The sequence below is a fragment of the Lepus europaeus genome, chromosome 21 (genome assembly GCF_033115175.1).
Source record: "Lepus europaeus isolate LE1 chromosome 21, mLepTim1.pri, whole genome shotgun sequence".
NCBI lineage: Eukaryota > Metazoa > Chordata > Mammalia > Lagomorpha > Leporidae > Lepus > Lepus europaeus.
Genome location: NC_084847.1, coordinates 1,411,318 through 1,427,076, shown reverse-complemented (window position 1 = coordinate 1,427,076; position 15,759 = coordinate 1,411,318). Strand labels below are relative to the sequence as shown.

Genomic DNA, 15,759 nt, shown 5'->3' with positions numbered 1-15,759 from the left:
GAGGAGGAGCCGGCGGCGGGGCCCGCACTGCAGCGCGAGCGCGCTAGCGGGCGGCCGACGACCCGGAGCGCGGCCTGGCCCCGAGCGCCGAGGGTGTCGCGCAGGCAGACAGGCCGCGGCCGCCGCCCGGTTCGCCCCGTCGCTCCGGCATGCCGTCCGCGGGCCCCGCGTGAGCGCGGCCGCCGGCGCGCGGGCGGGCCTCGGGGCCGGCGGGGCCATGCGCGCGCTGCCCTGACGATGCTGCCCGCCGCGCCCGCCCGCCTGGCGCTGGCCCTGGGCCTGGGCCTGTGGCTCGGGTCGCTGGCGGGGGGCCCCGGGCGCGGCTGCGGGCCGTGCGCGCCCCCCTGCCTGTGCAGCCCGGAGCCCGGAGGCGCCTGCCGCGTCAACTGCTCGGGCCGCGGGCTGCGGACGCTCGGGCCCGCGCTGCGCATCCCCGCAGACGCCACAGCTCTGTGAGTACCCGGGCGCGGGCGGGCGTTGCCATGGCGCCGGCGGCCGGGCCGCGGGAGCATCGCCGCGGGGCCGCGCGTGGGGCCCGGGGGGCGTGGGCGCGCTGCCCGCCCCCGGAAGGGAAGGGACGCGGGCCAGGCCGCTCCCAGGGTGAGGCGCCGGCGCGGGACGTCGGCCGGCTAAATAAGGAAAACCTGAGGGAAGCGGACGCGAGCGGCGTCCCTCGAACTGCCGGCCCCTTCCCGGCCGCGCCCGCGCCGAGCGCCCCGGGCTCCGCTCACGGAGCCGACCCGGGCCGGGGGCGAAGCGGGGCGCGGCGGGAGGCCCGGGGTGTGGGGAGCGCAGGGCTGCCGGGAGTGCGTCCCCTCCCCGAGGGGACAGGACGAGGGCTTGGGAGGTGGGCGCAGAGGCACGGAGCTGCACCTGGCCAGGTGCGGCAGCTTCAGGGGGAGCCCGAGGGGGTGTCTGGGCGGGGAGGGGGGTCCTGGCCAGGTTCGCAGCTTCAGGGGGAGTCCGAGGGGTGTCTGGGCCGCGGTCCTGGCCGTATCCTGGACCCTGTGGGGGCTTTGAGACCCTGCAGAGGCCCTGGGCCGCCTTCTGGAAGGAGTGAGGTGTCTGAGCTGGCGCAGGGCAGGCCGGCTTGGGCTGGGAGGTGTCCAGGCCCCAGGGCGAGGTTGAGATGCTGTGAGTGGCTCTCATGTGCAGACAGCTGCCACCAGGGCCGGGGACAGTCTCGGGGCCTGCCCGTCCTGCCCGCTCCTCAGCCGGGGCTGTGGCTCCCTGGCATCCCCTGGGTGAGGGGCCCTGTGGTCCTGGGTAAGCCCAGCCGGGGCCGCCTCTAGGGGAACTGTGTCCCAGTGGGGGGTGGGGAGAAGCAGGGTTTCGAGGGCCACCGGGAGCCGTGGCTGGGCCGCTCCCTGACTCCCAGGCGTTGGTGGCGCAGCCAGGCTGCGAGGACCAAGGACCGCCCCGCCTGCCTACCCACAGCACTGCAGAATTGCGTCAGACCGGCCCCACCCTTTGTTGCTGCTGAGGGGTCAGGGTGCCTCTGTCCCTGCTGGGCCTGTTGCTGGGGTGGGGTGGGGTGGCACTCGCCAGCACCTGGTCCTGTCCCGTGCTGGCCTCCTAGGAGCTGTCCAGGAGCTAAAGCCGTGTCACCTGAGCCCGTGGCCCTGTGTGTGCATCGTTGGGCTCTGGTCCTGAGTTCTGGTGGCCGCCGTGGGACATGGGGTGACTTGCCGTGGGCAGGGGGCATCTCCGTGCTCTTCACAGCCTGAAGCTGTGACTTCCCTGGGGGTTGGGGACAGTGTGGAAGTCTCAGGCCTTGCAGTAGAGTTGGTGCCGTCACCCGTCCGTCTGTGGCTCCTTGGCTGGCCCGAGGCGAGGTGGGGCGATGGCCCAGGCCTCTCAGGTCAGATGGTGCTGCCGGGGGGTGGATTCTTCAGACGTGGGATGTTATCGGCTGCGTGTCCTGCTATGCTGCGTTTGAAGCTTTATCGCGGAGACCCCACCGTCCACGGCCTCCCCTCCTGTGGTTTGGGCCAGATCTCACCTGGGCTGTTGTCTCGCAGCGCGGGGAGCGCACCAGTCAGGGCCCAGGTAGCCGGCTCTCGGCGTGGTCTGGCCGTGGTCTGTTGGTGTACAGACCTCCCGTCTCTGAGGAATCTGGCTCCGCGGCCCCGGGCTGCCGCTGGGCTCTGTGCTGTCACCTCTGGGTGCTGTGGCGGCTTCCCGGACGTTGGTGGAGAGCCATGCTTCGAGGGCTGTGGACCCACTTAGACTGTCCCAGGAGGGAGCTGTCCCAGGCAGAGCTCCAGGTCCGAGCTGTGGCTGGGCCCCAGGCTTGGCTGCTCTTGGAAGACTGCTTTGGGTGACGGGTGCTGTTGGGTTTGGCCAGGGATATTTTCTGTGTGTCTCTGGTCCAGGACGAGGCGTGTACCGGGCGCTCAGTAGTCTTTGGCTTCACTAACTTAAAATATTGGGACTTGTTTTGTTTGCTGGGAATTCTGCGGCTTTGCCCTTCCCTCCCTGTGTCCCGAAAAGATGGGAGAGTGTGGGGGAGGCTGCGGGAGGAGGCTCAGTCCCTGGTGTCTGTGCCCCAGGTAGGGTTTGGGGAAAGGTGACTGCGGGAGCAGACCCCCGTGTCTGCCTTGGGGTCTGGCCGGACAGCACAGGGTCTCCAGGCGCCTGCTTCCCAGCTCGCCGAGGTCTGAGGCTTGCTCTGCCCCCGCTGTGAGCCCCCACTGAGGGAGGATCTGGCCGCTGAGTGCCCAGCCTTTGTTTTGCCAGTGTCTATGAGGTCCCGACCTGGGGCAGGTCCTGGCCCTCTGGGGCTCTGTTTTCAAGTGGGAACCTGTGTTAGACTGACAGGTACAGCATTCTCCCAAGTACAAGACACAGGTGAGGGGTGGGGACTGCTTTGGGGCTGGCTCAGAAGGACCCCCAGTGCTGGTGACGTAGAAGCTGAGACTCCAGAGGGGGCAGTCCTGTGGGGTCTCTAGGGGCAAGGTGACAGGAGCGGTAGGCGGGGCCTCTGTAGAGTGGGGGAGCCGGTGGGGGCGGCCAGGGGCCTGGGAGGGAAGCAGCGTGGCTGGTATGCAGAGGTGCGGGGAGGGCTCTCAGGCTGCCACAGGGTGCACGCCTGCGTGGGGCTCCCGGAGTGTGGAGCAATGCCAGCCTCCATCCACAGTCGCCTGGTGAGGGGCGTGAGGAGCACAGGGAGGCTGTGGGGCACCCGCGGGGCTCTGGGACGTGAACAGGCAAACTGCAGAGCTGGCAGCGCCCGGGAGGGCCTGAGCACGCGCCGCGAGATCGGCCGTGGGGACGAGAAAGGAGGTGCAGCCGCCGGTCAGATCCACGCCGTGTTGGACACGTGCAGAGCTCCCACAGCACAGCGCTGCTGCCGAGAGAGGCGCACAGGGCCCGGCAGCCGTGTCTGCAGAGAAGCGCCCCGCAGGGGAAGGTGGTGCAGGCCTTGGCTTTTGGAGACGCACATGAAGATCACCGTGAGACACCAGAGCCCGTGTGCGCCGCTGGTGCGGTGTGAAATGGTGTGGACACCGTGGACATCGGGGGCTCCTGCTGCAGTGCGACCCGGAGGTGGCCGCTGACCCAGCCGGTCCGCTCTGAGTGTTGGCCCAGGAGAAATCAGAGTGCCCCACGGAGGCTTGTACCCAGCTGGTCATTCACAGCAGACCAGAGCTGAAGCCGCCCAGCTGTCCACCAGCGACGGGGGAAGCCGGCGTGTCTACGCGACCAGTGGCCGTCACTCACCCAGAAGCAGGGCTGGAGCACCAATGGCGCCTCAGTGCCGATAAACTGAAGACGTTGGGGACTCTGTTGATGGGACGTGCCCAGGACAGGCAAAGCCCGCAGAGACAGAGCACTAGTGGGTGCCTACGATCGGGGTGGGCGTGATGGCCAGGCAGTGTGGAGCTTCTTTTTGGGGTAATGACAATGTTCTGGGGGCTGGCACTGTGGCATGGTGGGTGAGCGCCAGATGGGTGCTGGTTAGGGTCCCGGCTGCTCCACTTCCTGTCCAGCTCTCTGCTGTGGCCTGGGAAAGCAGTGGAGGATGGCCCAAGTCCTTAGGCCTCTGCACCCGTGTGGGAGACCTGGAAGAAGCTCCAGGCTCCTGGCTTCGGATTGGTCCAACTCTGGCTGTTGCAGCCATTTGGGGAGTGAACCAGTAAATGGAAGACCTCTCTCTCTCTGCCTCTCTCTCTCTCTCTCTCTCTCTCTCTCTCTCTCTGCCTCTCTCTCTCTCTCTGCCTCTCTGTAACTCTGCCTTTCAAGTAAATAAACCTTTAAAGAAAAGAAAGAATGTTCTGGCATTAGGTGTGATCTTATGCATGTGTACTGGAAACTGAACTGTGGGCTTTAAACGGGTGAATTTTATAATATGTAAATTCAGTCCCAATTTTAAGACTCTCTGCAGAACTTGAAGGGAGACGCACCCCCTTGGCAGCTGCTACCTGCTGGATTCGGCCAAGTGCTGATGGCTTTGACCTCACAGACCCCTGGCCCCTCCTGTGTGCCATGGAGCTGGGACCGCTATCGGCCCGTCTCGCAGACTGGGAGCTGGGCTTGGCCAAGCGCTGATGGCTTTGACCTCACAGACCCCCCGCCCTGCCCGCGTGCCGTGGAGCTGGGACCGCTCTCGGCCCGTCTCGAAGACTGGGAGCTGGGCTTGGCCAAGCGCTGATGGCTTTGACCTCACAGACCCCCCGCCCTGCCCGCGTGCCGTGGAGCTGGGACCGCTCTCGGCCCGGCCCGTCTCGCAGACTGGGAGCTGGGCTTGGCCAAGCGCTGATGGCTTTGACCTCACAGACCCCCCCGCCCTGCCCGCGTGCCGTGGAGCTGGGACCGCTCTCGGCCTGTCTCGCGGACTGGGAGCTGGGCTTGGCCAAGCGCTGATGGCTTTGACCTCACAGACCCCCCGCCCTGCCCGCGTGCCGTGGAGCTGGGACCGCTCTCGGCCCGTCTCGCGGGCTGGGAGCTGGGCTCCAGATACTGAGTCACTTGCCGTAGTCGCCGTCTGGTCACAGCAGAGGGATTCTCTCAGTGCCAGTGGACGCCTGTGAGCAGGCCGGGGGGCGGGGCTGTGTCTGCAGGCCTCTCGGTGCTGGGCATCTCCTCCCAGGCCTTTCCCGACCTGGGGCCCTGCCTGCCCCTTCCTGGCCTTCGGGCTAACATCCCGAAAGCAGGTGCCCAGGATACTCACCCCTGCTCCTCTGGGGGTGACGCTGGCTGCACCACTCAGCCGCTCTGACAGTGGGGCCTCGTCCCCGGCGGCTGGAATAACTGTGACCGTTGTTAAAGTGTGCCTCTCGATCTGTCCTCACTGTGACCTCAGGGACCATCTGCTTGTCCCCAAGCACCAACCACGAGGAGGTGCACCTGTAGGGCCGGCCCTCTGCAGAGCAGACAGCGTGGAAGTCTGGGAGCGGGAGGTGCTGTGGGGGGGCAGCGCCATCTGCTGCAGCGGGGACTCTGGTGTACCCTCCGGCACCCAGCTCAGGGGGCCCAGCCTCCCCAAGCCGCCCCGGGCTGGCTTCACAGGCATCCTCAGTGGCTGTGGGAAAGTCAGAGAGTGCGAGAGCTCTTCCATCTGCTGGTTCACTCCCCGATGGCTGCAGTAGCCAGGGGCTGTGCCAGGCTTGAGCCAGGAGCTTCATCTGGGTCTACCAGGTGAGTGGCAAGGGCCCAGGCACTTGGCCCCTCCTCTGCTGCTTTCCCAGGGATGTTAGGGAGCAGGCTCGGAAGTAGAGCATCCGGATCGGATGCTGGCTGGCGCTGCGGGTGGTGGTTTTACCTGTGTGTGTGTGTGTGTGTGTGTGAAGGTTGAGAGAGATCTTTCACCTGCTGGTTCACTCCCTAATGGCCACACCGCCGGGGCTGGGCCAGACCTGAAGCCAGGAGCCTGGAGCTTCTTCTGGGTCTCCTACAGGGGTGCAGGGGCCCAAGTGCTTGGGCTGTGCTCCACTGCTTACCCAGGCCACAGCAGGGAGCTGGGTCGGAGGTGGAGCAGCCCCTGTGGGATGCTTGTGTCGCAGGTGGGGGCTTTGTCTGCCACGCCTCAGCGCCGCCCCCGCGTGTGCTTCACCGAGGTCTCCCTGAGCGTGTGTCTTGGATGCATTCACGCTAGCGTATTGGTGCCGAGGTCACGAGATGGAAGCAGCACCCGGGGAGTCCACCTCCTTCTTCTCCCCGGTCTTTGGACCTCAGACCATGTCGTGGCACCCTTCGGGGTTCTGCCACTTAATGGCACGTGGCACAGCCTTGGCTGTGCCACGCGCGCCCGCCCCGTGTCGCTCCGCCTCTCGGTGCTGGTTGGGGAAGTCGTGCCCAGCCTGCGTCGCTGTCTGCCCGCTCTGGTTGTCTGCAGACATCCTGCGGCTCTCTCCTGGGTGCTCCCGTCCGAGCCTTCTCCCTGCGCGTCCGCTCTGCCTGCCCCGGCAGCCTTCCCTGGGCTTCCCTTCGTCCTGCTCCTGCCGGAACCCCCACCCTGGGCTGCCTGGGGAGTGGGCGAGGAGACCCTGGCTCCTGAGGGAGACCTGGCGGGGTCTGGTTTCAGCCGAGGAAGCCATTTTGGATGGAGACACACATTTTCCTTTCCGGAACACTCTGCGGTGGCCAGCGCCAGCAGCGGGAGCCAGCCGGGCCGGCCGCCTAGCACTGTGGAATGAAAACATCCCGCGTCTCTTGCTGCCGTCTGGGTGGCGGCGTCGGGCGGCCTGCTCGGGGCCGGGCCTGGCCCACGCGGCGGCTGTGTGGCTGGGCTGGGCCGCCTCTCCCTGCACAGGGAGACACAGCTGGAAAATGCGGCTCACGTCCCTTCTGGGAACACGCCGTTCCTTACGGCCTGGCAGCTGTCGGTGCCAGGGGACCCAGTGTGCCCAGGCACCAGAGCCACGGAGAGGGGCCAGCCGCCTGGGGGCTGCGGGCCCTTTCTCTCCCTGTGGCTCCCGTGGGCTGGGCCCTGGCACCCCGGCTCTGAAGATGCCCCCGAGGGGATGGCCTTTGTCCCAAAGGTAGAAGCCATCTGGTCACCGCACTGAGAAAGGCCAGCGCCCAGGGCAAGCTCACAGCCCTTGGCAGGTCAGAGCCCCGGGCAGAGGTGCCCCAGGCACCCGAGCCTCCCTGCTGCGTTGGAGCCCGGTATCAGGCGGGTTCACGCCGTGGCCGTGGGCTTGCCCACTGCTTGGCTGGACCAGTGCTTCTGTTGCCGTGGGGCTCTGCGGCCCGTGGACAGCCACGTGCCCAGAGTCCTCCCTTGCTGTGTCCCTGCCGGCCACCTGTGGAGAAGACTGGGGCGCTGTGAGGGGGGAGTGGGGTCCCTGAGCCTCAGTGTGCCCATGTAGAGGACAGGGCTGGTATGGCTTGGGCGTGTGCTGGTTGTGAGAGGCCTGGTCCTGGCGCAGGTCTGCCCTGCAGGTGGATTGGAGGGGACCAGGGGCTGCAGAGCCCTCTCCTTGGCTGCCCCTTGCCCTGCCCCGCCCCCCTCACTGTTCTCCTTAGTACCGGGCAGATCTCTGGGCTGGGCTGCGTCCTTCCGCCCCACTCTCTCAGCTCTTCTCCCTGCCCCTGCGGTGGGCCCGGGAGGATCCCGGACAGGCCTTGTTGCCGCTGGCGTCTCATCCTGAGCTCTGGGAGCACGCAGTGCCCGTGAGGGGCTCAGTGAGAGCGGACACACGCCTGCCCAGCGCTCTGTCTCAGGGAGGGGCCTCTGTGCCTGACTCCCGAGCCCCCGAGCCCCTCGTGCAGGCATCCTGGGGCCTGGGCCCCTGCGGCCTCCCTCCTCTCGCTGGGCCCTGTGTGTAGGACGTTGGGGCGTCGCTGGCCAGGCCTTTCCCCTCCTTGGAGAGGCAGGGTGGGCATAGCCAGAACCCTGCCCCTGCCCACCTCCCCCCAGCGCGCTCGGCGTGTTTTTCTTCAGATTCGCTCTCTCTCCTGAACTTGAATTCGTTAATTTAAACATCATTTCCGGCCCTGGAAGCCGGCCTCGCTCGCCATAAATAGAAGGAGTGAAAGCAGACCGGGGCGATGGGACGGCACTGGCTCCGGCTGCCGCTCCTCGACAGGAAGGGCCTGCCGGGCCGTGGCCTCTCCTCCCCCGCCCTGGGCTGGCCCGGGGAGGGGGCACGTCTGGGGGCGTCCCCCTAGCTGGGCTGAGGGGAACCCGCTTCCTCCCGAGAGGACGGAGCCGGCTGACTGGGCCCTGGAGGGGAGCGGGCCTCCTCCCGCGCTGTCCTGTCCTGGCAGAGGGAGGTGGCTGGCTCTGCTGCGCGGTTACATAACCTCTGCGGGCGGCCCCTCGGAGCCGTCCCCCAAGCTTGTTTCCAGCGCTGCAGCCAGCGCTGGGGTGGGGGTGCCGGGCCTGGCATGCGCCCGCGCCGCTGACCACACACGTCTGGAATGTGCAGATGTTTCCTTGGGGGCTCCGGCCAGCCCCCAGACCCCGCCCGGCATCTGGACTGGGGAGCCGGCACCCGAGCTTCCCCCACTTCTGGCAGGGAGGGAGCCGGCTGCTCGCCTGCGGGGCAGGTTCCCGCCTTGGCTGTCGGGTGAACGAGGGTCTCGGGCCCCTCAGTGCTCAGGGACGGTGCAGGGCTTCTGCCCACTCTCCCTGGGTTCCCCCTGATGCTCTTAGCCCCTCCCGGGTCCTTCTAACTACGCGGGGGCTGAGCCCTGAGTGGGAAGGGGGAAAGCCCCCTCCCCATTCCTGCTGAAAGCCGGATGTGCGAGCAAGTGAGGTGCACAGGGGCCAAGGCCCCGCCTGCAGGGTCTCGTGCCTTCCACAGGGACATTACTGCCGCCCAGGGGCACAGAGGGCCCCTCCCCAGAACAGATGAGCTAGTGGAAGGTGACCCCCCCAGTGTGTAAGCAGTGTTACCCCTCCCCAGACATGTGGCCATCTTGGAGCAGCAGAGGGAACAGGCCATGTCTGGGATGTCCCTTGTGGCCCTGGGTCTCCCTCCGAGAGCTGAGGGCAGGCACTGACAGGCCGAGGCGACTGGCTCATTGTCTCCTGCTGTCTCCCCTGGTGGGCGGCCCCAGCTTCAGCGCCTCCCCCTGACCTGGTCTGGCCCTCTCCAGCCTTGGCCATGGGGTCCCTGGAGTTGCTTGCTTGGGTCTTAGAGGGGTCCTGTAGGGTCCAGGTGCCCCAGAGGGTGAGCCCCACTTTCCCTAACCTCTCAGGTGAGTGGTAGGGAGAAGCCCCCTGTGGGTGGGGAAGGAGCCGGGTATGCTAGGCCCAGGCCTCAGTTGGGGGGTGCTGGGGAGGACACTGGGACCCTGCGGCTGACCCTCATGCAGGGCTCCGCCTCACCCTGCTGTCTGAGCCCCCCCAGTCTCCGGGGGACATAGAAAGTGGGGTATGGCAGAACATTTTGGGGTCTGCTCTCCTTTCTTCCCGTGTTGGGGTCCAGGCTGTGAACTCCCTGAGTGACAGGTGGGTGGGACCAGGGGCCTGTGCCAGCCTCCCAAGTCGGTCCGTGCACCCGCTGGCCAGAGGAGCCTGCTGCCCCAGCCACCTTCCCGTGCTGCCCTTGTCACTGCTGCCTGGGGAGCCCCTGCTGTGGGCTTACATCTTTCATGGCACAGCCGTGGCCTGCCACAGTTGGCACGCTGGCCCCTGGCTGCCTCACCCCATCTGTGGAAGTGGCTCTTCCCTGGTGTCCCGTCCGCTAGCCCGTCCCTTCTCACCTCTGGGGGTGGTGTGGAGACCCGAACAGCCGGCTGTGGGCCCACCTACCCTGATGTCCAGTAGTGAGGGCCTTGGCCAGTGCTGGGAGAGACCTGTCCTTTTAATGGGTGAGAGAAACGAGGGAGAAGCCAGGCTTAGTTGGGACAGAGGCTTCCTCCCTGTGTCCCTGTGCCCCCATGGCCTCTTCTCTTCCAGTGTTTTGGGCATGGGTTCTCTAAGTCTACCCCACAACCGTGGCGAAGGCCTCGCACCACGAGGAGCCCCCAGCTCCGCACAGGGCCAAGAGGCTCTGTGAGCAGGCCTTGGCCTTCTGTCTCACGTGCACCTTGTGTGCAGCCAGGGCTGCTGCGTGGAGTGCAGGCCCTGCGCTCTTGGTGCCCTTCACTGTCCCTTGTCCTGCCCCCAGGACCCCTCAGGCAACCCGGGTGCCCCCCTGCATAGGGCCGGCTGCCCGACGGGCGCCGGGCTGCCGTGGGAGCTCAGGTGGGTCGAGGTGGCAGCTGGGAGGGCCCGAGTGCAGTGTTGCGTGGCGAGTGGGAGCCCAGCCTCCTGGATTTGGAGACCACGACAGTGACGCGCAGATCTGGAGGGCCCGGCAACGTCCACTGAGTCAGGGAGGTCCACAGGGCCGTCGCCCGGGAGCCTTGCTGGAGCCGAAGGAATGCCCAGCGTGATGGCAGGATGGCCGTGGCCGCCTCCTGTACCTCCATCAGTGGGCTCTTTTTTTTTTTTTTTTTTTTTTAAGATTTTTAAAAGTTTATTTATTTGAGAGGTAGAGTTACAGACAGTAAGAGGGAGAGACAAAGTCTTCCATCTGCTGGTTCACTCCCCAATGGCCGCAACAGCTGGAGCTGCGCCCATCCGAAGCCAGGAGCTTCTTCCAGGTCTCCCACGTGGGTGCAGGGCCCAAGGACTTGGGCCATCCTCCACTGCCCTCCCAGGCCACAGCAGAGAGTACTGCAGGTGGAGGACCAACCTGTGCCACACGCCGGCCCCGTCAGCGGGTTCTAAAGCCACTGAGGGCTGGCGGGGCAGCGGGGTGGTGCCGTCGGAGAGGCACAGGAGCTTGGGCCAGGCGGTGGTCCTGTCTCAGGGTGCAGCCGGCCCCTCCACGCCCCCACTCCTGCTCCCGCCCCAGGACTGGCTCTCTGACACGCTCACAGCTCGGGCAGCTGACGATGGTGATTGGTGTTTTTCCAGCTACTAAACTGGATTGGTTTTCCCACGTTTGGGACCATTTGTACTTCTTTTGGTAACTGCTTATATTTTTAAACATTGTTTATTTAAACATTAAAAGCTGTCACTTTTTTTTTTTTTTTTTGACAGGCAGAGTTAGAGAGAGACAGACAGAAAGGTCTTCCTTTTCCATTGGTTCAGCCCCCAAATGGCCGCCATGGCCGGTGCACTGCACAGATCCAAAGCCAGGAGCCAGGTGCTTCTCCTGGTCTCCCATGGGGTGCAGGGCCCAAGCACTTGGGCCATCCTCCACTGCACTCCAGGGCCATAGCAGAGAGCTGGACTGGAAGAGGAGCAACCGGGACAGAACCAGCGCCCCAACCGGGACTAGAACCTGGTGTGCCAGCGCTGCAGGTGGAGGATTAGCCTAGTGAGCTGCGGCGCCGGCAAAAGCTGTCACGTTTAACCCCTGCCTCCCATACTGGAGGGGGATTTGAGTCGTCACTGCTCTGCTTCTGATCCAACTCCCTGCTATTTTGCCTGGAAAACAGCAGAAGATGGCCTAGTGCTTGGACCCCTGCCACACACGTGCGAGGCCCGGGTGGGGCTCCTGGCTTTGGCCTGAACCAGCCCCGGCTGTTGTGGGCGTTTGTGGGGTGAACCCGCAAATGTAAGATCTCTCTTTCTCTGCCTGTTATTCTGCCCATCTAATACATAAATAATGTTTTTTTTAAAAATTTATTATTTTATTTGAAAGAGTTACACAGAGAGAGGAGAGAGAGAGGTCTTCCATTTGATGGTTCACTCCCCAATTGGCCGCAATGGCCAGAGCCAGGAGCCAGCAGCTTCTTCCGGGTCTCCTATGCGGGTGCAGGGGCCCAAGGACTTGGGCCATCCTCCACTGCTTTTCCAGGCCACAGCAGAGAGCTGGATTGGAAGTGGAGCAGCCGGGACTGGAACCGGCGCCCATATGGGACGCCAGCGCTTCAGGCCAGGGCATTAGCCCACTGCGCCGGCCCCTGTAAATAATGTTTTAAGCTATGTCTCTGAGAGGGATGAGTGCTCAGATGCACTTGTTCATCTCCCTAGTGCCCTTGATGGCTGGGGCTGGGCTGGGGCTGGGCTGAGGCTGGAGCTGACTGGGTGGTAGCCATCACCACTGCCTGCTGGGTCTGCATTACCAGGGGCCTGGGGCTCAAACCCAGATACTCTGACACAGGGTTCCGGGGCCCCGGGGGGGGTGTTTCTACTGAGGTGGTGTTAAACTTGGAGTTCAACGTGGGGCCTTTCCCCGTTTCTCTGATCTCTGTGGCTCCATCTGAGGTCGCCGCTCCCAGCCCCAGCTGGCAGCCCTGGTGAATGCTGACCCGCACGAGGAGGGTGGGTGGAGCCATGCCTTGGTGGTACGGGAGAGGGAGGGGCCGGGCCTTCCAGGCACCTGGGATTGGTGGGTCTGTGTGATTGGTAGGCCTCTGCGTGAGCCCGAGGTGGAGTGAGCCTTCATCTGGATCTTCGGTCAGAAGGGCCCGTGTTCAGTCTGCAGTAGTGAGGCACTCGGGGCAGGCACAGCTCGGAGACCCTGGGGAGCTCTGGGGGCTCGGGGGCGGCCTGTGTGCTGTCCTGGGGCTCGGGCGGCCTGCGTGCTGTCCTGGGGCTCTGGGGGAGGCCTGTGTGCTGTCCTGGGGCTCTGGGGGAGGCCTGTGTGCTGTCCTGGGGCTCGGGGGGGGGCCTGTGTGCTGTCCTGGGGCTCGGGGGGGGGGCCCTGTGTGCTGTCCTGGGGCTCAGGGGGCGGCCTGCGTGCTGTCCTGGGGCTCGGGGGGGGGCCTGCGTGCTGTCCTGGGGCTCAGGGGCTCAGGGGGGGCCTGCGTGCTGTCCTGGGGAGCTCCGGGGCTCAGGGGCGGCCTGCGTGCTGTCCTGGGGCTCGGGGGGGGGGGGGCCTGCCGTGCTGTCCTGGGGCTCAGGGGGGGCCTGCGTGCTGTCCTGGGGAGCTCTGGGGCTCGGGGGGTGGCCTGCGTGCTGTCCTGGGGAGCTCCGGGGCTCAGGGGGCGGCCTGCGTGCTGTCCTGGGCTCGGGGGGGCCTGTGTGCTGTCCTGGGGCTCGGGGGGTGGCCTGCGTGCTGTCCTGGGGCTCGGGGGGCTCCGGGGCTCAGGGGGGGCCTGCGTGCTGTCCTGGGGCTCAGGGGCTCGGGGGCGGCCTGTGTGCTGTCTTAGGGCTCGGGGGGCGGCCTGCGTGCTGTCCTGGGGCTCAGGGGGCGGCCTGCGTGCTGTCCTGGGGCTCAGGGGGGGCCTGCGTGCTGTCCTGGGGCTCAGGGGGCGGCCTGCGTGCTGTCCTGGGGCTCGGGGGGGGCCTGCGTGCTGTCCTGGGGCTCAGGGGGGGCCTGCGTGCTGTCCTGGGGGAGCTCTGGGGCTCGGGGGGTGGCCTGCGTGCTGTCCTGGGAGCTCCGGGGCTCAGGGGGCGGCCTGCGTGCTGTCCTGGGGCTCAGGGGGGGCCTGCGTGCTGTCCTGGGGCTCAGGGGGCGGCCTGCGTGCTGTCCTGGGGCTCAGGGGGGCCCTGCGTGCTGTCCTGGGGAGCTCCGGGGCTCAGGGGGCGGCCTGCGTGCTGTCCTGGGGCTCAGGGGGGGCCTGCGTGCTGTCCTGGGGAGCTCTGGGCTCGGGGGGTGGCCTGCGTGCTGTCCTGGGGAGCTCCGGGGCTCAGGGGGCGGCCTGCGTGCTGTCCTGGGGCTCGGGGGGCCTGTGTGCTGTCCTGGGCTCGGGGGGGGCCTGCGTGCTGTCCTGGGGCTCAGGGGCTCGGGGGCGGCCTGCGTGCTGTCCTGGGGCTCGGGGGCGGCCTGTGTGCTGTCTTAGGGCTCGGGGGCGGCCTGCGTGCTGTCCTGGGGCTCAGGGGGCGGCCTGCGTGCTGTCCTGGGGCTCAGGGGGGGCCTGCGTGCTGTCCTGGGGCTCAGGGGGGCCCTGTGTGCTGTCCTGGGGAGCTCCGGGGCTCGGGGGGGCCTGCGTGCTGTCCTGGGGCTCAGGGGGGCCTGCGTGCTGTCCTGGGGAGCTCTGGGGCTCGGGGGGTGGCCTGCGTGCTGTCCTGGGGCTCGGGGGCTCCGGGGCTCAGGGGCGGCCTGCGTGCTGTCCTGGGGCTCAGGGGGCGGCCTGTGTGCTGTCTTAGGGCTCGGGGGGGGCCTGCGTGCTGTCCTGGGGCTCGGGGGCGGCCTGCGTGCTGTCCTGGGGCTCGGGGGCTCCGGGGCTGAGGGGGCGGCCTGCGTGCTGTCCTGAGGCTCGGGGGGGGGCCTGCGTGCTGTCCTGGGGCTCAGGGGCGGCCTGCGTGCTGTCCTGGGGCTCGGGGGCTCCGGGGCTGAGGGGGCGGCCTGCGTGCTGTCCTGGGGCTCTGGGGCTTGGGGGGCGGCCTGTGTGCTGTCCTTGGGCTCAGGGGGTGGCCTGCGTGCTGTCCTGGGGAGCTCCGGGGCTCAGGGGGCGGCCTGTGTGCTGTCCTGGGGCTCAGGGGGTGGCCTGTGTGCTGTCCTGGGGCTCGGGGGGGGGCCCTGTGTGCTGTCCTGGGGCTCGGGGGCTCCGGGGCTGAGGGGGCGGCCTGCGTGCTGTCCTGGGGCTCAGGGGGGGGCCCTGTGTGCTGTCCTGGGAGCTCCGGGGCTCGGGGGGCGGCCTGCGTGCTGTCCTGGGGCTCAGGGGCTCGGGGGGCGGCCCTGCGTGCTGTCCTGGGGCTCAGGGGCGGCCTGCGTGCTGTCCTGGGGCTCGGGGGCTCCGGGGCTGAGGGGGCGGCCTGCGTGCTGTCCTGGGGCTCTGGGGCTCGGGGGGCGGCCTGTGTGCTGTCCTTGGGCTCGGGGGGTGGCCTGCGTGCTGTCCTGGGGAGCTCCGGGGCTCAGGGGGCGGCCTGTGTGCTGTCCTGGGGCTCGGGGGGGGGGCCCTGTGTGCTGTCCTGGGGCTCGGGGGCTCCGGGGCTGAGGGGGCGGCCTGCGTGCTGTCCTGGGGCTCAGGGGGGGCCCTGTGTGCTGTCCTGGGGAGCTCCGGGGCTCGGGGGGCGGCCTGCGTGCTGTCCTGGGGCTCAGGGGGGGCCTGTGTGCTGTCCTGGGGAGCTCTGGGGCTCGGGGGGTGGCCTGCGTGCTGTCCTGGGGCTCAGGGGGGGCCTGTGTGCTGTCCTGGGGAGCTCTGGGGCTCGGGGGTGGCCTGCGTGCTGTCCTGGGGCTCAGGGGGGGCCTGCGTGCTGCCCTGGGGCTCAGGGGCTCAGGGGGTGGCCTGCGTGCTGTCCTGGGGCTCAGGGGGGGCCTGCGTGCTGTCCTGGGGCTCAGGGGGCGGCCTGCGTGCTGTCCTGGGGCTCAGGGGGCGGCCTGCGTGCTGTCCTGGGGCTCAGGGGGGGGCCTGCGTGCTGTCCTGGGGCTCAGGGGGGGCCTGTGTGCTGTCCTGGGGAGCTCTGGGGCTTGGGGGGTGGCCTGCGTGCTGTCCTGGGGCTCAGGGGGGGCCTGTGTGCTGTCCTGGGAGCTCTGGAGCTCGGGGGGTGGCCTGCGTGCTGTCCTGGGGCTCAGGGGGGGCCTGTGTGCTGTCCTGGGGAGCTCTGGGGCTCGGGGGGTGGCCTGCGTGCTGTCCTGGGCTCAGGGGCTCAGGGAGCAGCCTGCGTGCTGTCCTGGGGCTTGGGGGGGGGGGCCTGCGTGCTGTCCTGGGGCTCAGGGGGGGCCTACGTGCTGTCCTGGGGCTCAGGGGGCGGCCTGCGTGTTGTCCTGGGGCTCAGGGGGGCCCTGTGTGCTGTCCTGGGGCTCAGGGGGCGGCCTGCGTGCTGTCCTGGGGCTCAGGGGGGGCCTGCGTGCTGTCCTGGGGCTCCGGCCTGACCCGTGGCTGCTCTGGTCCCCAGGGACGTCTCCCACAACCTGCTCCGGGCTCTGGACGTCAGGCTCCTGGCCAACCTGTCTGCACTCGTAGAGCTGTGAGTCTCCA

The 15,759-nt window shown here is 67.7% G+C and overlaps 1 protein-coding gene across 2 annotated transcripts in view; it reads left to right on the top strand.

Annotated features, from left to right (window-relative positions):
• The first annotated feature begins 237 nt into the window (after positions 1-237).
• PKD1 (polycystin 1, transient receptor potential channel interacting) overlaps positions 238-15,759 on the top strand; it is a 44,321-nt gene continuing 28,799 nt past the window's right edge. For both annotated transcript variants that reach the window (XM_062180603.1, XM_062180604.1), the window contains exons 1-2: positions 238-452; positions 15,677-15,748. In XM_062180603.1, the coding sequence (XP_062036587.1) occupies positions 238-452; positions 15,677-15,748 (287 nt within the window). The remainder of the gene's footprint in view (positions 453-15,676; positions 15,749-15,759) is intronic.